The sequence below is a fragment of the Anomaloglossus baeobatrachus genome, chromosome 5, assembly GCF_048569485.1.
Source record: "Anomaloglossus baeobatrachus isolate aAnoBae1 chromosome 5, aAnoBae1.hap1, whole genome shotgun sequence".
NCBI classification, from domain to species: Eukaryota; Metazoa; Chordata; class Amphibia; order Anura; family Aromobatidae; genus Anomaloglossus; species Anomaloglossus baeobatrachus.
In genome coordinates this window covers 443,602,755-443,626,986 of record NC_134357.1, presented here as the reverse complement: position 1 = coordinate 443,626,986, position 24,232 = coordinate 443,602,755, and the positions used below count along the sequence as shown (strand labels likewise).

Genomic DNA, 24,232 nt, shown 5'->3' with positions numbered 1-24,232 from the left:
ACGTGGACCAAGGTAAAGATGGCTCCAGGCTCAATCCTCCTTATGGGCCCCCTCGTTGCTGCTGATGCTGCGGACTCTGTGTAGGTTGGTTAGGCACATACAGTGCCCTCACCAGCAGGTTTGGCAGGCCAAGTAAATGGGTTCCTGCTCTGGTGACATGTTTCCCCGTGCGGGCTTGGACTACCGACAGTCCCCTTGCTCAGCCACCATTTGCTACTGCTCTAGGTGGATTTCAGGCGGCACCACTGGGTAGCCTCTCTCCCCCACCAGCAGCCACTATAGGTGCAAGGGTGTGGCAGGGTCCTGCTCCTTTGCTCTACCATCCAGACGAGTCTCCTCCACTCCTACTCCTCTGGCTGCCACTGCACAACTCCCTGTCTCCAGGCCCACCACCCACCACTAGCTGGGATGCGAGGGCTACGCCCCCTCCCTGGGACTGTTCAGGGGTCCCCTCTAAGCTGCGTGTGTGTGTCCTGGTTACTAGTGTCTGTGTGTCCACACCCTAGTCAGCCTTTGGGAATACCTGTTTTGTACTGCCCCAGCATGGGTGCAGTACTTAGTGGTGCCTGACCAGGTCAGGGGCACCACATTAGCATTTCAGCGTTCTCTGAAAACCTACCCAGATTTGCTAGAGTTAGTTACTAGAACGCTCTAGTTGAACAATTCGTGCCAAAATTTTCCATCTGACTACGCTGGCAGCAGAAGTCATAGTGCCTTAGGAAAGAGATGAGGGAAACAAATGTGCCGCCCCACGCCAGCAGCCAGGCTGCTCGGATCCGGATCCGCAGTGTGGCTCGAGTGGTCTCCGGACCTGGGGGTCTCGAGGACACTTCGAATAAAAAGGGGAATTGGTTGTATGTGGGATTTCTATACAGTCTGTGACGCCACCCACGGTGTGTGGTAAGATGGGGTACCACCGCTGCTATTGGGGAGCGCCCAGGGGCGTTGGGCTGGCAGCTAGTTGTTTCTATCCCTCTGTGGGTAGGGGTGGATGCCCCGGGGCCCAGTGTCTCTGTGCTGAGGATGGTTGCTGCAGGGGCCGGCGCGCCCAGTCGGACCGGGGGATGTTAGCGTGCTGCCCCCGTGCCAACAGTCAGTGTTGCACAGATCCGGATCTAAGGTACGGCTCTAGGGGTTCTTCAGACCCTGGGGTCACGCAGACACTCCGAACAAAGGGGGACGTATTTATACGGGGTGGTTTGCAAGAATGTCTGTGACGCCACCCACATGGTGGCTGTAGGGGCCGGTGCGCCCAGTCGGGCCGGGGGATGTTAGTGTACTCACAATCAAAGAAATCACACAAGTCCAGCGTTAACCAAGGTGCCAGTGGCCGGAGCTCCGCGGCCGGGTGTATTCTGGTCCCTCACCCGGGTTGATGGTCTGTGTCACTTTCCTCTTTAAACTTCTCGATATAGAACACGGGAGTCCGCTCTCAGAACTACGAGTGGGAGCCTTGCCCGCAGACACTGACCATTGGAATCTAAAGGGGTCCTGGCGGATGCCCTATCCCCCGCGGTGGGCTGCTGGTCTGCTCTTTTGAGACTTTGGGTGGGACAGGACCTGTAATCCTGTCCTCAACTGGTGAATTAACAAAGCTGGTGGTTCCGGTCCTTGCTTCAGGGTCCAGGTACCCCCTCTGTGCATGGTTTCCGAGTTGGTTCTCCGGTGTCTGTACCGGCGGGCTCCTACCCTGTCCCGGTCCACCTTGGATCTCCGGCAGCCATCTTCCCACCTCCTGACAGACATGGACCACCGTCTGCCACCTAGCCAGCACACCGGTGCACCAACCCCGATGCCTTTGCTCTCTGGCTTCCACTTGCACTTCACTTTTTCCTCTCCTCTCCTCTCTCAACTCTCCACTTTGAACTCCAAACTTCAACTACTAGTTCAACTACTACTTTTCCCACCCCGGATCCTCTAGACCCCAAGGTGGGCGTTTTCCTTCCACCTGGTCCCGCACACTGGTGTGCCTGTCCTACCCTGGGGGGGTGACTAGGGTTTTGTTGGCTTGGTGTAACCCTGTGAGGGATGGTGTTATGTGGGGGTCTAATTTATGTGTATGACCACCTGGCGGCGCCAGGGCGTCACACAAACACCAGGTCCAACAGAGGCAGGGGAACACTATAAAAAGTTTGGGGCAGTTTCCTTAGATTCTCCCAGCGCCCAGGCCCTGATGCGCAGAGTAGTCTAACAAGAAGGGAACCGTTTATGAAGATGGTCAAGGAGTACCTAGTTGAGTGTACCAGCGTCATCCAAGCTGGATATGTGGTATAAACTGTCCCTCTTCTCCCTGAAGGTGCTAGTGTGGCGCCCTGGACTAGCCAGGTCGTCACAGGTAACACTCAAACACCCCCACCCCCATTAGACAGTGACACCAGCCAAACACAAAACCCTTGTTGCCTTCCTCCAGTGTCTGATGTCCACACCAGGTGGGGCGGAGCCAAGCGGTTGGCCACACCCACCGGAGTTCACAGGCCTAGAGGCGGGAAAAGTGATAGTGAAGTTGAGGAGGTTGAAGTTAGGAGTTGGAGTTTGAAGAGTGAGGAGTAAACACTTGGGTGTCTGGGTTTGTGGCCCAGGCACTGACTTCAAGGTTGGCAGACGGTGGTGGCCGTCTGCAGGAGTGGTGAAGCAACGCGGAACTGTAGGACCGGGGTCGGGCGTTGGCCCGCCGGTACCGACCGGGGAGCGAAGTGAAGCCAGCACACACAGGCAGCCGCCCACACTGTGAGGGTATACAGCTACCGCCTAAGGCTAGAGACCCAAGGGCCAGCGCCTGCGGGCAAACGGGCTCCTCCGGCATCCATACACCAGGGAGCGGACTACCGTTGGGGATCCATCGTAGTCAAACAAGTACATCAAGTGCAGGGAAAGACAGCCGCCATCAGCTGTCCGGGGAGAGACACTGCAGCCGGCTGCGGGACCCGTCCATCCAGCCGTTTGGTTTACCGAGGACTTTGTGCATCTCTTACTGAGTGAGTACATCCGTGCCATCCAGCACCGCGCCGCGCTATCCCTGCAACCCTGCACCTCACCAACCCTGCCTCCCCGTCACACCACCGGGCCCCGGGACCACCGACCCCTACCCACGGAGGGGGAAAACAACATCCCAGCTGCTCCCTACCATCGCTCCCGGGATCCCCGTCACCAGCAGCGGTGGTGCCCACCTTCACCACAACCCGTGGGTGGCGTCACGGACTAAATCCCCCAAACCAACCACCCCTTTCACTCACGGGCGAGGAGCGCCGATCGAGTCCCCAGATCCGGCCCACCGCTCGAGTGACCGAGCAGCAGCCGCAGCAGCGCCGGACCCGAGCGTTGGCGAGTGACCAGCAGTGGCGGCGTCCTCCCCGCCTGCGATACTAGCCTGCCCTGCCAATAGTGTTTTGTCAGAGCAGGTTTCTAGTGCCACGAGGAGCATAATAAATGATCACCTGAAAATGCTGACATGAGAAAACTGATGGCACTTCCTAAAAAACAAATGTGAATAGGTGAGAACTAAACATGAAATATACTAACAAATATACAGTTTCACTCTGAGATGCTAAGTTATACAAACATTGAATAATTTTTAGAGAGCCAGCAGTCAACCGTCACTCGTAATTTTTGGAGGGCCAGCAGGTGACCTTCATTCAATTTTTACAGGGCCAGCAGACAGCCTTCACTCAACTGACAACATTTTGAGGAATCAACCAAAATGGTGAACGGCTATGATGTCATAATCAGCATTTCCATCCTACTCAAATGCTTTCTGCTCACAATTAAAGGGGAAGCTTTGCACTTTGAAGTACGTACATAGGTTACATGCTTGCATATCCATTCCTGACTGTTTGCCCTGGAAATGTTGCTGTCTAGCCTTGTGTACTCTGAGATTTTCTGCAATGTGATGGTGTGACGCCCTGGACTATCCAGGTCGTCCCAGGTAGACACACAACAACACTACACACCCCTTCCAAGTTAGGTAACATCAGTCAAACTTAAAAGCCTTGTCACCACCCTCCAGGTTTGATGCCCATACCAGGGGGGGTAGGGCCAGGCGGTTGGCTCCACCCACTGAGGAGTTCACAGGCCTGGAGGCAGGAACCCAAGTAGTCTAGCTCAGGCTCTGGAAGAGTCAAGTTCAAGTTCGAGTATAGAGCAGACAAGTGCACGGGGAGTCCTGTGTCCAGGCTGCCCAGAGACTACCAGGTGGCTGAGTCGTAGCCCAGTCGCCACTGGCAAGGAGAGTAGCCGCCTGCAGGAGACCGGGAAAACGACCGGTGGAACCGTAAGGGACCGGGACAGGGTAGTGGCCCGCCGGAACAGAACCGGGGAGCCAACTGGATACCGGAGCACCAGGCAGGGTACTTAGAGCCCGAACTAGGCTAGAAGCCACCAATATAGTCAAATTAACTGATTGCGGTCTGGACCTCAGGGGTTCATTCCCAACTAAGTCCCGATTGAAGGCAACAGCCCAACCATTCCGGATAAGTGCCACCGCCAAGGTCAAGAGATCCAAAGGGCCAGCATCTGCGGGCAAACGGGCTCGTACGACAGATACACGTCGGGGAGTGGACTACCGGTGTCTAAGCACAGGAGTCAAGATTCACACACTGAGGTGCAGGAGAAAGGCAGACACCACCAACCTAATCTGGGAAAAGCTGCAGCCGGCTGCGGGCCCCGTTCATCACTCCGTTTGGTTTACCAGTGACTCCAGTGTCTTGTGTCAGAGTGAGTACACCAGTGCCATCAGGCACTGCGCCGCGCTGCACAGCAACACTATACGCTGCACCCGGGCCCCGGCCCGCCGGACCCCGGGACCAACATCCCCTACCCACGAAGGGGTCAACACCTAGCCGCGCTACTACACCACTCCCGGGGGTCCCCACACCTTCACCGCAGTGGTGGTGTCTACAATCACTACAACCCGTGGGTGGCGTCACAAACTATCATTTCAAACCAAACACCCAAATCCCTGCATGTAGCGCCAACTCCCTTGCAGAGCGACGTGACCCCCCGGGTTCGTGACAGGCTCGAGCCACCACCCGTAGTGCGAGCAGGGATCCGAGCGGCTCGGCGGTCGCAGCCGAGCCCGCGGGGCGGTACAATGGCGGCGGCTGTCCTGCGGTACTCAGTCCCCAGCCCCCAATATACAGTATTTCCCAGGGTACAGTTCCCGCCTTACACCTTCACTTCTCCCTTAACATCACCCATGCCCTGACAAACGAAGTTAGGATGCAGCAGCAGTATACCTATACAAGGACTATAAAGCTATGTACCCTGACTATATGCCTCTGATCCAAAACTATCCCTCCTCCAGCAGCCATCTCTACACTGAATGCAGCTAATTAGGAATTAATTAGGAAAATAATACAAGTAGACCTGAAAGACTTTTGGCTTTAGGGTACAGCACCAAGGTCTGTAGGGATAGAGTCCCTGCTTACAGGCCTCTAATACACTAAGGGCGGCGTCACACGGTACGATATATCGGGCGATATGTTGTCGGGGTCACGGATTCTGTGACGCACATCCAGCATCGTTAGAGATATCGTACTGTGTGACACCTCCGAACGACTGTTAACGAGCAAAAATACTCACCTTATCGTTGCTCGTTGACACGTCGTTCATTTTAAAGATGTCGGTCCGCCTTCTGTGCTCTGGTTGTTCATCGTCCCGAGGCAGCACACATCGCTCCGTGTGACACCTCGGGAATGACGAACTGCAGCTTACCTTCGTCCCGCCGGCAATGCGGAAGGAGGTGGGCGGGATGTTTTGTCCCGCTCATCTCCGCCCCTCCACTTCTATTGGGCGGCCGCTGTGTGACGTCGCTGTGACGTCGAACATCCCTCCCCCTTCAGGAAGAGGCTGTTCGTCGCCCACAGCGAGGTTGTTCGGGAGGTAAGTATGTGGAACGGGGGTTAACGACTTTGTGCGCCACGGGCAACTATGTGCCCGTGATGCACAAATGACGGGGGCGGGTGCGATCGCTTGTTCGATCGCACGATAGATTGTACCATGTGACGCCGGCCTTATGCTTCTCCAGCAGCTTGCCCTACACTAAATGCAGCGCAGAGCAGTATTATTAGATAATAGAATAGATTTTTAGGTAGCACCAGCAAGGTCGCTAAGGCTAGAATTCCTGCTTTCAGGCCTATAAAGGCCGCTTTACACGCAACGACATCGCTAACGCGGTTGTGCATCACGGGCAGCGATTTGCCCGTGACGCACAACCGATGGGGGCGGGTACGCACGCTAGCGATATCGGTAACGATATCGCAGTGTGTAAAGCAGCCTTAATACACTAACCCTTCTCCAACAGCTTGCCCTACACTAAACACAACTAAAAGTGGTATTATTAGATAATAGAATTCATTTCTTAGGTAATTGCAGCAAGGTCTGTAAGGCCAGAATCCCTGCATACAGGCCTCTAAATACACTAAAGGCCACTTTACACACAGAGATAAATCTGCGGCAGATCTGTGGTTGCAGTGAAATTGTGGACAATCAGTGCCAGGTTTGTGGCTGTGTACAAATGGAACAATATGTCCATGATTTCACTGCAACCACAGATCTGCCAAAGATTTATCTCTGTGTGTAAAGTGGAATTAACACTTCTCTAGCAGCTTGCCATACGCTGAACGCAGCTAAAGGGTGCTTTACACGAGACTGGCTATCGTGCGATGCATCGTCGAGGTCACGGTTTTCGTGACGCACATCTGGCATCGTACACGATGTCATCTCGTGTGACACCTCCTAGCGACGCAGTATCGCTCACAAATTGTGAGTCGTGTACTCGTCGCTAGGTTTCATAAAATTGTTTAAAATGGCGCCGGTTGTTCATCGTTTCCGTGGCATCACACGTTGCTCCGTGTGACACCACGGGAACGATGAACACAGCTTAGCTGCGTCCCGCGGCACCCGCCGGCTATGTGGAAGGAAGGAGGTGGGCGGGATGTTTACATCCCGCTCATCTCCACCCCTTTTAGCCAGCTGCCGTGTGACGTCGCTGTGACGCCGAACATCCCTCCCACTTCAGGAAGTGGACGTTCGTCGCCCAGAGCGAGGTCGTCCGGAAGGTAAGTCCGTGTGACGGGGGTTAAACGAGTTTGTGCGCCACGGGCAGCGATTTGCCCGTGACCCAAAAATGACGGGGGCGGGTACGATCGCTCGTGCTATCGCACGATAGATCGACTTGTGTAAAGCAGGCTTAAGAGTGGTATTAGTAGAGAATAAAATAGATTTTTTAGGTAGCAGCAGCCCAGTCTGTAAGGCTACAATCCCTTCCTACTGGCCTCTAATCACTATCCCTTCTCCACCAGCTTGTCCTACACTATATGCAGCTAAGATTAGCATTATTAGATAATAGAATAGATTTTTTTAGGTAGCACCAGCAAGGTCTGTTATTCTAGAATCTCTGCCTACATGCCTCTAACACACTAACCCTTCTCCAGAAGCTCACCCTACACTACATGCAGAATAAGAATGGTATTATTAGAGAATGGAATAGCTTTCATTTAGCCCTGAAAAGGACAGTTTGTTTACCACTGATCCAGCAGCTACTGTCACTATATAACTGTCCCTTCTGCAGTAGCATCTCTCCCTAAGCTCTACAATATTTCCTGGTAGTGTGGCAAACATGGCGTCTCTGGGTCTTATATAGACCTGATCAGGGCTGTCATCATGGCATTACTGCCCTCACTAGTGTGTCTCACCCAGTCCGGCTCCCCTCCTTTTGCTTTTGCTCACTGTGCACCAGGGGAAGAATTCAGCAGTTTCAGTATATAACTGAACATGTGTAATCGGAAACACAATCAGTTAAAATACATTCCTCCACGGCAATAGTTAACAGTGGCAAGACAATCAGAGGCCGGCAGCTGAAGTCGGTGTGCACGTTGCCAGAATATGACGTCACTGCCATGCACCGACGTGTTCACGCTGCATAGATCAAATAGGAAGAGGACATCGATGAACCGTGGTCAGGTAAGAAGAAACTTTTTTTTATTTGCTTGTACTGAAAAGTCACAATATGGAGAACAGATATATACAGTGGGTACGGAAAGTATTCAGATCCCTTTAAATTTTTCACTCTGTTTCATTGCAGCCATTTGGCAAATTCAAAAAAGTTCATTCTTTTTCTCATTAATGTACACTCTGCACCCCATCTAGACAGAAAAAAACAGAAATGTAGACATTTTTGCCAATTTTTTAAACAAGAAAAACTGAAATATCACATGGTCATAATTATTCAGACAATTTGCTCAGACACTCATATTTAAGTCACATGCTGTCCATTTCCTTGTGATCCTCCTTGAGATGGTTCTACTCCTTCAGTGAAGTCCAGCTGTGTAAATTGATAGGACTTGATTTGGAAAGACGCACACCTCTCTATATAAGACCTCACAGCTCACAGTGCATGTCAGACCAAATGAGAATCATGAGGTCAAAGGAACTGCCCAAGGAGCTCAGAGTCAGAATTGTGGTAAGGCACAGATCTGGCCAAGGTTACAAAAGAATTGCTGCAGTACTCAAGGTTTCTAAAAGCACAGTGACATCCATAATCCTTAAATGGAAAAAGTTTGGGACCATCAGACCTCTTCCTAGACCTGGCCGTCCAGCCGAACTGAGGAATCGTGAGAGAAGAGCCTCGGTAAGAGAGGTAAAGAAGAACCCCAAGATCACTGTGGCTGAGCTCCAGAGATGCAGTAGGGAGATGGGAGAAAGTTGCACAAAGTCAATTATCAATGCAGCCCTCCACCAGTTGGGCCTTTATGGCAGAGTGGCCAGACGGAAGCCTCTCTTCAGTGCAAGACATATGAAAGCCTGCAAAGAGTTTGCAAAAAAACACATGAAGGACTCCCAGACTATGAGAAATAAGATTCTCTGGTCTGATGAGATGAAGATAGAACTTTTTGGTGATAATTCAAAGCAGTATATGTGGAGAAAACCAGGCACTGCTCATCACCTGCCCAATGCAATCCCAACAGTGAAACATGCAGCTGCAGGGACAGGACGACTGGTTGCAACTGAAAGAAAGATGAATGCAGCCAAGTACAGAGATATCTTGGAAGAAAACCTCTTCCAGAGTGCTCTGGACCTCAGACTTGGTCGAAGGTTTATCTTCCAACAAGACAATGACCCTAAGCACACAGCTAAAATAACAAAGGAGTGGCTTCAGAACAACTCTGTGACCATAAATGACAGGCCCACCCAGAGCCCAGACCTAAACCCAATTGAGCATCTAGGGAGAGACCTGAAAATGTCTGTCCACCAATGTTCACCTTCCAACCTGACGGAACTGGAGAGGATCTGCAAGGAAGAATGGCAAAGGATCCCGAAATCCAGATGTGAAAAACTTGTTCCCAAGAAGACTCATGGCTGTACTAGCTCAAAAGGGTGCTTCTACTCATTACTGAGCAAAGGGTCTGAAAAAGAATTTTTAAAAATGTCTACATTTCTTTTAAGATGGGGTGCAGAGTGTACATTGCTGAGAAAAAAATGAACTTTTTTGAATTTACCAAATAGCTGCAATGAAACAAAGAGTGAAAAATTTAAAGGGGTCTGAATACTTTCCGTACTCACTGTAGGGACCAGGATGGAGAGACATTTAGCCAGGATGGAGACACATGGGGCCAGGGTGGAGAAACATTCAGCCAGGATAGATACACATGGGGCCTGGATGGCGAAACATGCGGCCAGGATGGAGAGACATGAAGCCAGGATGGAGAGACATGGGGCCTGGATGGATACACATGGGGCCTGGATGGAGAGACATTCAGCCAGGATGGATACACATGGGGCCTGGATGGAGAGACATGGGGCCAGGATGGATTCACATGGAGCCTGGATGGAGAGACATGGGGCCAGGATGGAGAGACATGGGACCAGGATGAAGAGACATGGGGCCTGGATGGAGAGACATGGGGCCAGGATGGAGAGACATGAGGCCAGGATTGATACACATGGGGCCAGGATGGAGGCATGAGGCCAGGATTGATACACATGGGGCCTGGATGGAGAGACATGGGGCCAGGATGGATTCACATGGAGCCTGGATGGAGAGACAGGAGACAGGGGGCCAGGATGGAGAGACATGGGGCCAGGATGAAGAGACATGGGGCCTGGATGGAGAGACATAGGGCCAGGATGGAGAGACATGAGGCCAGGATTGATACACATGGGGTCAGGATGGAGAAACATGAGGCCAGGATTGATACACATGGGGCCAGGATGGAGAGACATGAGGCCAGGATTGATACACATGGGGCCAGGATGGAGAGACATGATGCCACGATGGAGAGGCATGGGGCCAGGATGGGGAGACATGGGACCAGGATGGTGAGACATGGGGCGCCTGGATGGAGAGACATGGGGCCAGGAAGGGGAGACATGGGGCCAGGATGGGGAGACATGGGTCCAGGATGGGGAGACATGGGGCCTGGATGGAGACACATGGGGCCAGGATGGAGACACATGGGGCCAGTATGGAAACACATGGGCCCTGGATGGAGAGACATGGAGCCAGGATGGAGAGAAATGGGGCCAGGATGGAGAGACATGGGGTGAGGATGGAGAGACATGGGGTGAGGATGGAGAAACATGGGGCCTGGATGGAGAGACATGGGGCCTGAATGGAGACACATGGGGCCAGGATGGTGAGACTTTCAGCCAGGATGGATACACATGGGGCCTGGATGGAGAGACATGGGGCTAGGATGGATTCACATGGAGCCTGGATGGGGAGACATGGGGCCAGGATGGGGAGACATGGGGCCAGGATTGAGAGACATGAGGCCAGAATTGATACACATGGGGCTAGGATGAGGAGACATGGGGCCAGGATGGGGAGACATGGGGCCAGGATGGGGAGACATGGGGCCAGGATGGGGAGACAATGGGCCAGGATGGGGAGACATGGGACCAGGATGGGGAGACATGGGGCCAGGATGGGGAGACATGGAGCCAGGATGGAGAGACATGGAGCTAGGATGGAGAACATGGTGCCAGAATGGAGAGACATGGGGCCAGGATGGAGACGTATGGGTCCAGGATGGAGAGACATGGGGCCAGGATGGAAAGACATGAGACCAGGATGGAGAGACATGTGGCCAGGATTTGGGGCATTATTACTGTAGAGGCTAGTTATGGAATATTATTATTGTTGTGATGCATTTTATTTTTAAGGATACTGTTTTCAATGAGGGGGGATGTCTTGTAACTGTGCAGGGCGACACTATGTCGCTATTTTTCTTCCTCTGGACTAGTGGAGAAGTCAGGGAAAAAGTGGGGAATGTGCTCTGGAATCGATCAGCTATTAGTAACCGTGTGTTATTTTCTGCAGACACATGTACCTGGCTAGAAGAAGTGATGGCGGTCTGCGCTGGATGATGAAGAAGAAAAACGAAGATGAATGACTTCAACTAGAGGCATCACTGGAAAGTCATTGTATTACAATATACACAGTGTAAAATGTCAGTGGTGATGACTGTATTGCCTGTACACTATACACTATATACAAAGCTCTAGTGTATAGTGTCACTGGTGAGTCACTGTATTACCTGTACACTTACACTATACACTGTATATTATGTTCAAAGATCCTGTGTATAATGGCGTTTATGGTAATATTAGTATTGTGTTTTTTTATTAATGATCAGTATTGTTTGTATTTCATCACTATCTGGTGGTAATATTTGGTCTGGTCATGGTGTGGTGGTATTTGTCCCTTGTATGTGGTATTATTCAGTCACTATGTGGTGGTAATATATGGTCTGGCCATGGTGTGGTGGTTTTTGTCTCTTTTATGTGGCATTATTCGGTCACTATGTGGTGGTAATATGTGGTCGGGCCATTGATGCAATTTGTCCCTTGTATGTGATATTATTTGTCATTTTAAAAACATGAATGTGACACATTCACTTAAGAAAAATAAATAAAAATATACCTAAAAAGAGTATTGGATTAACTTTTAATAGGTAACAGTAGAGTAGGGCCGAATCAAAAGAGTCTACCTTGTTGTGGTGGCAGGTGTAAAAAAATCTTTTGGCAAACAAAATCTGATGGCTATATATGTGTTATGCTATTCGATGGGAACTGTTAAGGGTACTTTACATGCTACGATATCGTTAGTGAATTATCGTTGGGGTCACGGTGTTTGTGACGCACATCCGGTGTCATTAACGATATCGCAGTGTGTGACAAGTACGAGCGACCTTAAACGATTGCAAAAGTGGTCAAAATCGTTTGCCACGGAGAGGTCGTCCTGAAACTAAAAATCGTTCTCTGCTTATTAGCGATGTTGTTCCTCGTTTCTGCGGCACCACACATCGCTGTATGTGACACCGCAGGAGCGACGAATATCTCTTTACCTGCGTCCACCGGCAATGCGGAAGGAAGGAGGTGGGCGGGATGTTACGTCCCGCTCATCTCCGCCCCTCCGCTTCTATTGGATGGCTGCCGTGTGACGTCGCTGTGACGCCGCACGAACCGCCCCCATAGAAAGGAGGCTGGTCGCCGGCCAGAGCGACGTCGCAGGGCAGGTAAGTGCGTGTGACGGGTGTAAGCAAGGTTGTGTGCCACGGGCAGCGATTTGCCCGTGTCACACAACCGACGGGGGCAGGATCGCTAGTGAGATCGCAGAGTGTAAAGTACCCTTTAATGTGTGATTAGTGAGGATGTGGTGCAGAAGTGGAGTTTTTTTCATGAGTGAGCGGTGGGACAGTGGAAAGTTTGAGGGGTGGAGTCTCAAGAGAGCCCGAAAATGTTGCCAGTATCGGACCCTTGAGTCCCTGGTGGCAGCCTTGGACCTTATGACGCTATGCGGCCGACCAATCACAGTAATGCCAAGATGGCTATGGCATTACCATGATTGGCAAGCAATCCCTGTAAGTTTACTGGCTAATAATGAGTAAGTGGGAACGTTTGCATTTCCATCCAGAGGGTAAGCACTTTCCATACAGACCTACTACTTCTAACAGCTGAGATTTTGTTACAATTGGTTCTAGTATGTATAGTAAACAGCAGGAGTCCAGACTAAAAACCATTTCCCATTTCGCCTCCACTGATCCATTGTGGGCAGCTATCAGGACAGAGATACTTATCCTACTGATGTGGTTAGCTCAGAAATAATTGTCTGGACTGGATGCAATCACAGCAATAAATAAATATAAGAGGGCCACTGTCATGGAAAGTTTACCATGAGGATATATATCGGTATATATCGTTTCCTCCTTTGGGACCTCATACATTCTATAAAAATATGCTTTAGATCCCAAAGATTACAAAACAACTTTTCATTTGCTCTAACAGGAAATATTGGGAGGAAACAAAGCCGAATTCCCCATCACAGCATCATACAGCAGCACTGATTGTTAGTAACGCAGCAGATGGGGATACCAGCGTTTGTCAGGGATGTGAAGTAAGTGATGGTAATATTACTTCTTAAAGAGCCCAACTCATGTCTGTGGCAACGACACAAAAATAACAATCAGGAGAAATGTATATACAGTAGATGAGGGGGCACTGTCCAGGGTCCTGAAGCCAGAAAGAAAAGTTATATACAGCAACACACTGGGGAAGGGAATTCATTGTGGATGTATTACATACTTCTATATGGAACAGTATTATAGCAGTTATTTTCTTGTACATTAGGCAGTATTATAGTAGTTATATTCTTGTACATAGGGGGCAGTATTATAGTAGTTATATTCTTGTACATAAGGGGCAGTATTATAGTAGTTATATTCTTATACATAGAGGGCAGTATTATAGTAGTTATATTCTTATACATAGGGGGCAGTATTATAGTAATTATATTCTTGTACAAAGGGGCAGTAGTACAGTAGTTATAGTCTTGTATATAGGAGCAGTATTATAGTAGTTATATTCTTGTACATAGGGGCAGTATTATAGTAGTTATATTCTTGTACATAGAGGGCAGTATTATAGTAGTTATATTCTTGTACATAGGAGCAGTATTATAGTAGTTATATTCTTATACATAGGGGGCAGTATTATAGTAGTTATATTCTTGTACATTGGGCAGTATTATAGTAGTTATGTTCTTGTACATAGGAGCAGAATTATAGTAGTTATATTCTTGTACATAGAGGGCAGTATTATAGTAGTTATATTCTTATACATAGGGGGCAGTATTATAGTACTTATATTCTTGTACATCGGAGCAGTATTATAGTAGTTATATTCTTGTACATAGGGGCAGTATTATAGTAGTTATATTCTTGTACATAGGGGGCAGTATTATAGTAGTTATGTTCTTGTACATAGGGGCAGTATTATAGTAGTTATATTCTTGTACCTAGAAGCAGTAATATAGTAGTTATATTCTTGTACATGGGGCAGTATTATAGTAGTTATATTCTTGTACATAGGGGGCAGTATTATAGTAGTTATATTCTTGTGTATAGGGGCAGTATTATAGTAGTTATTTTCTTATACATAGGGGGCAGTATTATAGTAGTTATATTCTTGTACATAGGAGCAGTATTATAGTAGTTATGTTTTTGTTCATAAGGGTAGTATTATAGTAGTTATATTTTTTTTCATAAGGGCAGTATGATAGTAGTTATATTCTTGTACATGGGGGCAGAATTATAGTAATTATATTCTTGTATATTGGGCAGTATTATAGTATGCTCTTCTACATAGGAGCAGTGTTATTGTAGGTATATTCTTGTACATAGGGGCAGTATTATAGCAGTTATATTGTACTACATAGGGGCAGTATTATAGTAGTTATATTATTGTACATAGGAGCAGTATTATAGGAGTTATATTCTTGTACATAGGTGCAGTATTATAGTAGTTATATTCTTGTACATTGTGTAGTGTTATAGTACACTCTTCTACATAGGAGCAGTGTTATAGTAGGTATATTCTTGTACATAGGGGCAGCATTATAGCAGTTATATTGTACTACATAGGAACAGTATAATAGTAGTTATATTTGTGTACATAGTGGGCTGTATTTTAGTTATAATCTTGAACATAGGGGCATTATTATAGTAGTTATATTCTTATACATAGGGGGTAGTATTATAGTATATTCCTCTACATATGTCTCAGTATTATAGTACATATATTCCTGCATATAAGGGGCAGTATCATAGTAGTAATATTTTTGTAAATAGGGGGCAGTATTATAGTAGTTATAGTCCTGCACATAGGGGAAGTATTATAGTAGATATTTTCCTGTACATAGGGGCAGTATTATAGTAGTTATATTCTTATACATAGGGGGCAGTATTATAGTAGTTATATTCTTGTACATAGGGGCAGTATTATAGTAGTTATATTCTTGTACATAGGGGCAGTAGTACAGTAGTTATATTCTTGTACATAGGGAGTAGTATTATAGTAGTTATATTCCTGTACATGGGGGCAGTATTATAGTAGTTATATTCCTGTACATGGGGGCAGTATTATAATAGTGATTATCCCCTCACTTAGACACATTATCCAGTTTCTGACCCATCTCTCCATGTGACCTGCAGGTTAGATGTTGGTTGTTAGCTCTTATGTCATCATCCACTTCTCCTTACATTCCCCCACGTGACGTCCCAGCCTTCACTGCTGTACATACAATGATGACCCCACATGATACATTCTGGCCCCTCATGCACCGGTCTCCAGTGTGACTACATGCGGTGCCCCCCCCTGACCTCAGTCTGTTCCCTGCCATCCCCGTCACTATACGTTATGTCTGCATGTGTATCCGCCCGTGGGATGCCCCGGACTGGCAGCAGCTGGCATTGCACATAGTGGCACTGTTGTTTATAACACACAGGCAGCAATGTCATATGATCGTAGCTGCCCTAGAAACAGCAGAGCAGCCAACCGAGAGGCTGGTCACAGGGGGCATCCGCAGCCCACTCTGCCCCCTTCATTCACCAATATTAAGGAGGCCCCCCACCCAGCCAGCCTGTCCCCCATTATGTCATCCTCCTCCTCCCTAGCTTTTGCTGTGCCCCCTCCTCTCCTGCTCACTCCTCTCCCCCTCCCTCCCTCACTCCTCCTCTCCCCATCGTCCCCGGTACCGCATTGCTGTGGTGCAGGGGTAACTGCATTGCGCTGGGGCCGTCAATAGGTGGACCCCCTCCCGGAGAAATAAAACCGGCTGCTCTGGAGCCGGCAGCCCCTGCTGTCTGAGAGCTCAGCCACAGGTAAGAGCTCCCCACTCCAGCCCGCAGCCCCCACAACTCTTCTGTATGCCGACCCTTATCCTCTGCTTGGCCCCCAAGTTAGGAGCCCCCCTTTATTGCCTCTTTGCTTGCAAATCCTGCCCCCCGCCCCTTATCCTTTGCTTGTCCCCCATATAACTCAGTAGCCCCCCTTTAGTGTCTCTTTGCTGGTAAATCCTGTCCCCCGCCCCTTATCCTTTGATTGTCCCCCCCCCATATAACTTAGGAGCCCCCCTTTATTGCCTCTTTGCTTGAAAATCCTGCCCCCCGCCCCTTATCCTTTGCTTGTCCCCCATATAACTCAGTAGCCCCCCTTTAGTGTCTCTTTGCTGGTAAATCCTGTCCCCCGCCCCTTATCCTTTGATTGTCCCCCCATATAACTCAGTAGCCCCCCTTTATTGCCTCTTTGCTGGTAAATCCTGCCCCCTGCCCCTTATCCATTGCTTCTCCCCCCATTATAACTTAGGAGCCCCCTTTATTGCCTCTTTGCTGGTAAATCCTGCACCCTCCCTGCCTCTTATCCATTGCTTGCTCCCCCCATAAACTTAGGAGCCCCCCTTATTGCCTCTTTGCTTGTAAATCTTGCCCCTTACCTGGAAGCCCCCCACTCATTAAGGCTTTAATAACTTTCCATGCTGGGAGACCCGCACTTATCAGCCCCCTTTTCTGTATCCATCATAAGTTCCTGTAGCCCCCTTCTGTTGCCCACCCCTTAGCTTCCCCATCAGCTACACCCCGCTTTCACTTTGGAGCCCCCCTTTAATTTGTGGGTGTGTGGGAGAGGTGGGGGCAGACAGCTGTGGGGGTCTTTGATGTTTTGGACCTGGATGGAGGGTGTGGGATTTCTGAGAAAGAGACATTTTATCTGTGGCGCAATGTAAAATCCATCAGAGGCTGGAAGAGAAGAGGGAGGACCCAGGGCTACAGCATCTGTACACACAGATGGAGCAGACCTGGGTGCCACGCAATCCTGCCCTATGTGAAATGACATGTACCAGATCAGATCTATTGTCATTTATGTCCAATGACAAACTCAGCCCCCCTATATCCATTTTATTAATCCATATCTGTACATTGATATCACTGTAATCCATGGCAGATGCAGCAGAGCTGAGCTTGTTATTCACCTCCAAACATAATCAGATCGATATCTATGGATTTACATAGGACTGCGGGTCATTCTACTTCATTGTTCTACTACCCTATATAAAAAATAGGGGACAAATCCTGCTCTGCTACATATGTGATTGGTATCTATAAATAAAGAACAGAAACAATGATTAAGGTCTATGTTTTATTAACCATTAAATTGCTGTGGATTATTGATAACTTGTATCTGGGCAAACGTGGCACAGATCAGAGCTGAGTTTGTCAGCAGAAGTTTCAGAACTCTGCTGTTGTACATGGGACTGCACAGAACTCTGCTGTTGTACATGGGACTGCACAGAACTCTGCTGTTTTACATGGGACTGCACAGAACTCTGCTGTTTTACATGGGACTGCACAGAACTTTTCTGTTTAACATGGGACTGCAAGAATTCTGCTGTTTTACATGGGACTGCACATAATTCTGCTGTTTTAAATGGGACTGCACAGAACTTTTCTGTTTAACATGGGACTGCAAGAATTCTGCTGTTTTACATGGGACTGCACATAATTCTGCTGTTTTACATGGGACTGCACAGAACTTTTCTGTTTAACATGGGACTACACAGAACTCTGCTATATTACATGGGACTGCACAAAACTCTTTCGTTTTACATGGTACTGCACATGACAAATCCAGCTCTGCTATTCACATAAACAGGAGGAAAGATTGACTCCCTTTGGATATAAAAGTCCTTCATTATCGTCCCCCGATGATCCCTCTGATGTAACATATACCCTCCCCGCCTCCTCCTACCTGGCACCCATCTGCTTTCAGGCTGTCCTTTGTATTGTGTTTCTCATCTGGGTGAGGACTGAATGATCTGGAACACAGGAATCAATTGATGCCCATTTGATGCCAGGGCACAGCGGAGAGGCAATAGTGATAATAGTCTATATGTGTATCTCCGAGCACAACCTCCCTAAGGACGAAATCCCCAAAATTCTCAGTTCTCCAGTCATTCACTTCTCTTACGTTTTTGATTTAACTATTACTTATCTCAGTCTGGGAAAGTAACGCCCCATTATGGGAACCGCCTCGGTGATTGTCACCCCACATTTCCAGATAAAACCAAGATACACCAGATCAAAAGTGGTGGCCAGTCATTGCTCCTATTTTATTCCTGCTGCTCCCCTGAGTATTCTGTTTTTCTTCATTTTAATAAACCCGCCATATAGTTGGAGAGATATGAGCCTTATTCTGTCGCCTGAATAGTATGATCTTTACAAGGGGGCGTGGCTCTCAGGATCATGTGGGGGGTGTCTTTAGCCTGCTTTGCATAAGTATCTGGCAAAAATTGTCAGTTTTTCTGATTTTTCTCTTTATAGGTATATTTTTGAGTAAAATGTAAATTGTTGTTTTATTCTATAAACTACTGACGACGTCTCCGAGTTTCCCAGCAATACATTTTGTATTTATTTTCTCACAGTGAGAAATGATCATAATAACAAAACAATGCATTGCTTTCAGATCTCAAATAATGCAAAGAAAACAAGTTCATAATCATTTAGAAACAACAATACTAATGTTTTACCTCAGGAAGATTCAGAAATCAATATTTTGTGGAATAGCCATGATTTTTAATCACAGCTTTCATGCGTCTTGGGCCTCTTGGCATGCTTTCCACCAGTCTTTCACAATGCTTTTGAGTGACCTTATGCCACTCCTGGGACAAAAATGTTGGCAGTTCTTTGTTTGATGGCTTGTGACTATTCATCTTCTTCTTGATTACATTCCAGAGGTTTTCAATCAGTTTCAGGTCTGGAGATTGGGCTGGCCATGACAGGGATTTGATGTGGTGGTCCTTCATCCACACATTAATTGACCTAGCTGTGTGGCATGGTGCATTGTCCTGCTGGAAAAAGCAGTCCTCTGAGTTGGGGAACATTGCCTGAGCAGAAGGAAGCAACTGTTTTTCCAGGATAACCTTGTATGCAGCTTGATTCATACGTCCTTCGCAAAGTTTAATCTGCCCAATTTCTAGAGTAAGGTAATCTTCTCTGATGAGTCTAATTTTAAGCTTTGCCCAACACCTGGTCGTCTAATGGTTAGACGAAGACCTGGAGAGGCGTACAAGACACAGTGTCTTGTACCCACTGTGAAATTTGGTGGAGGATCGGTGATCACCTGGGGATGCTTCAGCAAGGCTGGAATTGGGCAGATTAAACTTTGCAAAGGACATATGAATCAAGCCGCATACAAGGTTATCCTGGAAAAACAGGACTGAATGGCTCTCATTCGAGGTAACAACAAGTTATCAGATGTAGTGTGCATAAAAAACAAAGGAAAAAATCCACTTTGCCTTCCCCGAAAGTGTTCTGTTCATGGCTGGCTGCATGTAGACGGAGACCCAAACTGCCAAATCAGTGAATTCCAGTGTGGTTTAGGTCAAGATCGGGTCCAGAACTGAACTTTAAATAAAGTCCGGCTGAACCCGGATAACCTGAACTTTAACGGGTTTGCTCATCTCTAGTCTCAATAACTTGTCATGTGGCCTTAAACATCAATTACAGCTTAATAACAACATCTCATGCTGTTCACTAGTGGAGTTATTGTTTGCGGAGGCATGGCATCCCACTCTTCTTGTAGAGCGGACGTCAAGTCATTGACGTTCAGGAGCATAGCTGATCCCATAGATTTTCTACGGGATTCAGGTCTGGAGAAAGTGTAGGCCACACCATTTGAGGTTCCCCAGTCTCCAGCAGCCATTCCTTAATAAAGCAAAGGAAAAAACCCACTTTGCCTTCCCCGAAAGTGTTCTGTTCATGGCTGGCTGCATGTAGACGGAGACCCAAACTGCCAAATCAGTAAATTCCAGTGTGGTTTAGATCAAGATCGGGTCCAGAACTGAACTTTAAATAAAGTCCGGCTGAACCCGGATAACCTGAACTTTAACGGGTTTGCTCATCTCTAGTCTCAATAACTTGTCATGTGGCCTTAAACATCAATTACAGCTTAATAACAACATCTCATGCTGTTCACTAGTGGAGTTATTGTTTGCGGAGGCATGGCATCCCACTCTTCTTGTAGAGCGGACCTCAAGTCATTGACGTTCAGGAGCATAGCTGATCCCATAGGTTTTCTACGGGATTCAGGCCTGGAGAAAGTGTAGGCCACACCATTTGATGTACCCCAGTCTCCAGCAGCCATTCCTTAATAAAGCAACTTCGATGAGCTGAAGCATTGTCATCCATGAAGATTAAATTAGGCCTGTGTTGTTCATGCAGAGGCACAATGACTGGATTAATGATGCTATTCAGTTAGTATGGGCTTGTCACTGTACCATTCACATAGAGTAGGGCAGTTCAGTACTGACTAGACACACCTGCCCACACTGTAACACCACCACCCCAAAGGATTATCTGGTAACATGGCACTTTCCTTGACGTCACATTGTTGGCGGCCATCATTTCTCCTCAGCATGAATCAACTTTCATTTGTGAACAGCACTGAGGCCCACTGGTCCCTTGTGCCTAGTGGTGTGGTCAGGTAGCCTTGCAAGTCACCTAGTCCGCAGACCACGCTGATGTAAATGGTTTTGAATGGTACGATGTGACACTTGGGTGCCTGTGATCTCCCTTAAATGTGCCTGGAGTTGTAATCATCTGGTTCCAAAGGTCATAGTTCACAATGAAGCAGTCATCAGTGCAGGATGTGACCAAAGGATGTACACGTTTGAGACTCTTCCAGTCTCTTTGTATCTCTGTTGCAGGCTGCTGATGACACTCTGTGACACTCTAGCCTCAATGGCAACTTCGGTCTGAGAACATCCTGCTTGAAGTCTCGCAATGGCAAGGTGCTGTTGATCAATTGTCAGGTGTCGTCTTGATCCCATAATGTCAAAACGTGAAGACTATCATTAGGCAAACTGTTTAGTACCAATTCTAATTGAACCCTGAAATTTATTTGGCAATTCATATTTCAAACACCTGTTGTGAATTTTGCCATTAAGCTCCTTGTTAGAGAAACAGTAAGTTGTGCAAAAAGTACTGAAATATTGAACAGATGGACATGTGTCTTCAGAAGATTAGAGAAGGTCATATTCAGTTCACCTGAAAAGGTTACAGGGCATTTTAGGATCATCCTGAAATTTCACCCAAAAGTCAAATATCACTAACTTTTTGTGAGTATTGAATATAAATAATCAGGGAAACAGCGGGAATAAAATAAGAGCAAAAACTGGCCACTCTTGTTCTAGTGACATGTCCTCTTAATGTATAAAGGTTTATAGAGATGAAGATGTCTAGGTGCCTGCCTCAGTTTTGCGGCTTGTTGTGCCTCATCCTTTAGTGACTCCACAGCTGGTATGGTAGTGCTGTATGTGAATTGGATGTATGATAACGTACAGTATATTTTTCCTGCAGACCCTCACCTGCTACTGAGCATAACCCCCAGGAGGATGGGGAAGGAGAAGACTCACATCAATATCGTGGTCATCGGCCATGTGGATTCCGGCAAATCCACCACCACTGGCCACCTGATTTATAAATGTGGCGGCATTGACAAGAGGACTATTGAGAAGTTCGAGAAAGAGGCAGCTGAGGTGAGTGAGTATGAGAAATTTGGTTTAGAGAATGTCATTGATTCTCTGTGATGCAGGCCCTTGGCTGATTAGACATTAACCAGGGTCCCAGGATAGGTTCTGAGAAGGTGAATGTCACTAGAGGATAGGTGGCATTTGCCCTGGTATCCAAGATGCGGGGCTTATTATGTTCTGTAGTTCACAGTGATGACATTATATCTGGCTTGGGCCCTCATGATGGAGACCCCAAATTATGGAGAACATGGCACCATTGTCCCTGGTATTGTACACTTGACAGTAGTCTCCCCTTTATGTAGTATCCTAATATACTATTGAAAAGGTTGTCACCTCTAGAATAGATGATAAATGTATCATCAGTGGGGATCTAACTTCTCAAATGCCCACAGAGCACGAGAACGAGGATCCTAAATGTCCTACGTGAATGGAATGGTAGGGAATTTGTGTGACCACTGCTCCAACAACCGTGGTGGTCGCACATGCTCACAACCAGTCCCTTCCAGGGTCGCTAGCTTGATTTTTATTTTTTTATTGACAGCTTATCAAAAATTATGGATATATACTATTTTTTACTAACACATTGGAAAATCATAATACATTTTTCTGATTTATAAGTGATATATGTCTACAACCCATAATTCTGATGTGAAGTTTACTGTAAACTGTAAAATGATAATTCCAGTTAAAATTCTATGGATAAGTTTCTCCTGCTTCAAAAAAACTTATTGATGCCTTAAATTAAATTACGAACAGGGAAAAAAAATATCCTATTTTTACAGACTATCCTGGCATTTCTGGATGGTTGACAACCCTGGTCCATTCATAGAGGAAACTTTGAGCCCTTCATTCTCAGGATCTGTGGGGGTTTTAGCAGCCGGACCCTCAATGATGATACATTTTTCCAGGGGTGGACATGGTCAGAAGAGGCCCCTGTGCAAGAACAATATATGGGCCCTTTGCAATCCAGTAGCTCATTATAATGTACAACTCCACCAGCTTTGGGAGTAGAAATGGGCCATCTTACTTGATGGACCCCTGTGCGGCTCCATAGCTTGCATCATGGTATATGGGCCCCTGCATATATCTTCTGGATAGGTGATAAATGTTGTTTATGAGACTTTTTAAGGCCATATAAAAATTTTGAAGGACATCATGTATTCATTGATTCTCCATTAGTACCTTCAGGGAGCGGTGGATGGGTACTTGGTAAGGGGCAACCGCTGATACTGACATAACTAGATTGCCAAAAATTTCATAACTGACATAAAATAGAGGCCTTTATTTAAAAAGTCCCTTTAAGATGAGCATTCAAGATGTGTCCGGATAAGTACTGAATGGACTGCGGCTCACAGGGGTTGGACCCCGCATCCATTTCACTGCACTACGACCGAGACTAATTTGTCTATCAGGCATCAGCATCTAGTAGACAGAAGTAACAGAAGAGGATGACTCAGTGATTTTATATTCTCTCCCCTAGTCACTCTGCCAGCCGAGAAAGACGCAAGATTCCAATAGAGGGCATTATAATCCTGCTCAGAACAGCAGCGGGCATCCAGAGGGGGCTGGAATGTTCTCATTCTCTGTTTTGTGTGGGGCTGACTCAGCCATCGGCCCTTCGAGAGCCTTCATTGAGACCCAGATGGTGACAGCTCATTGGGAGCTTTGTGCGGTAGAGATGGAGCTCTGAGATGATGATCAGGAGCAGCTGAGGAGTGGAGGCCGCAGAGAACGCCACCTCTGCCAGAGTTTAATTATAGCTGATCTGAGCTGGCAGGCTCCATTTTCTGTGTTCACGCAGAGGGCATGCTGTCCTATCAGCAACACACTGCTGGGAAATGGAGACGCTCTATCAGAACAGGCATACAGCCATCGCTGACCTTAACTCGCTGCCACCCAAAGACAATGAACAGTCCAGCATCAGTTTAATTAAGCATCTTATTCCAGTACGTTCTGCAGGAGGGTTGAGAGGAAAACTAAACCTAATGCCATGGCCTCAGTGTCCTCACTGTCCATCATGTCCTCACTGTCCATCATACCCTCACTGTCCATCATACCCTCATTGTCCATCATGCCCTCATTGTCCATCATGCCCTCACTGTCCATCATGCCCTCATTGTCCATCATGCCCTCACTGTCCATCATGCCCTCATTGTCCATCATGCCCTCATTGTCCATCATGCCCTCACTGTCCATCATGCCCTCATTGTCCATCATGCCCTCATTGTCCATCATGCCCTCACTGTCCATCATGCTCTCATTGTCCATCATGCCTTCACTGTCCATCATGCCCTCACTGTCCATCGTGGCCTCACTGTCCATCGTGCCCTCACTGTCCATTGTGTCCTCACTGTCCATTGTGCCCTCACTGTC

At 47.5% G+C, this 24,232-nt stretch overlaps 1 protein-coding gene across 1 annotated transcript in view; it reads left to right on the top strand.

Moving 5' to 3' along the window:
• Positions 1–16,000: 16,000 nt before the first annotated feature.
• Positions 16,001–24,232, top strand: part of EEF1A2 (eukaryotic translation elongation factor 1 alpha 2) — a 50,409-nt gene continuing 42,177 nt past the window's right edge. The window contains exons 1-2 of the mRNA XM_075350446.1: positions 16,001–16,157; positions 21,687–21,865. Coding sequence (XP_075206561.1) covers positions 21,722–21,865 — 144 coding nt within the window. The 5' untranslated portion in view covers positions 16,001–16,157; positions 21,687–21,721. The remainder of the gene's footprint in view (positions 16,158–21,686; positions 21,866–24,232) is intronic.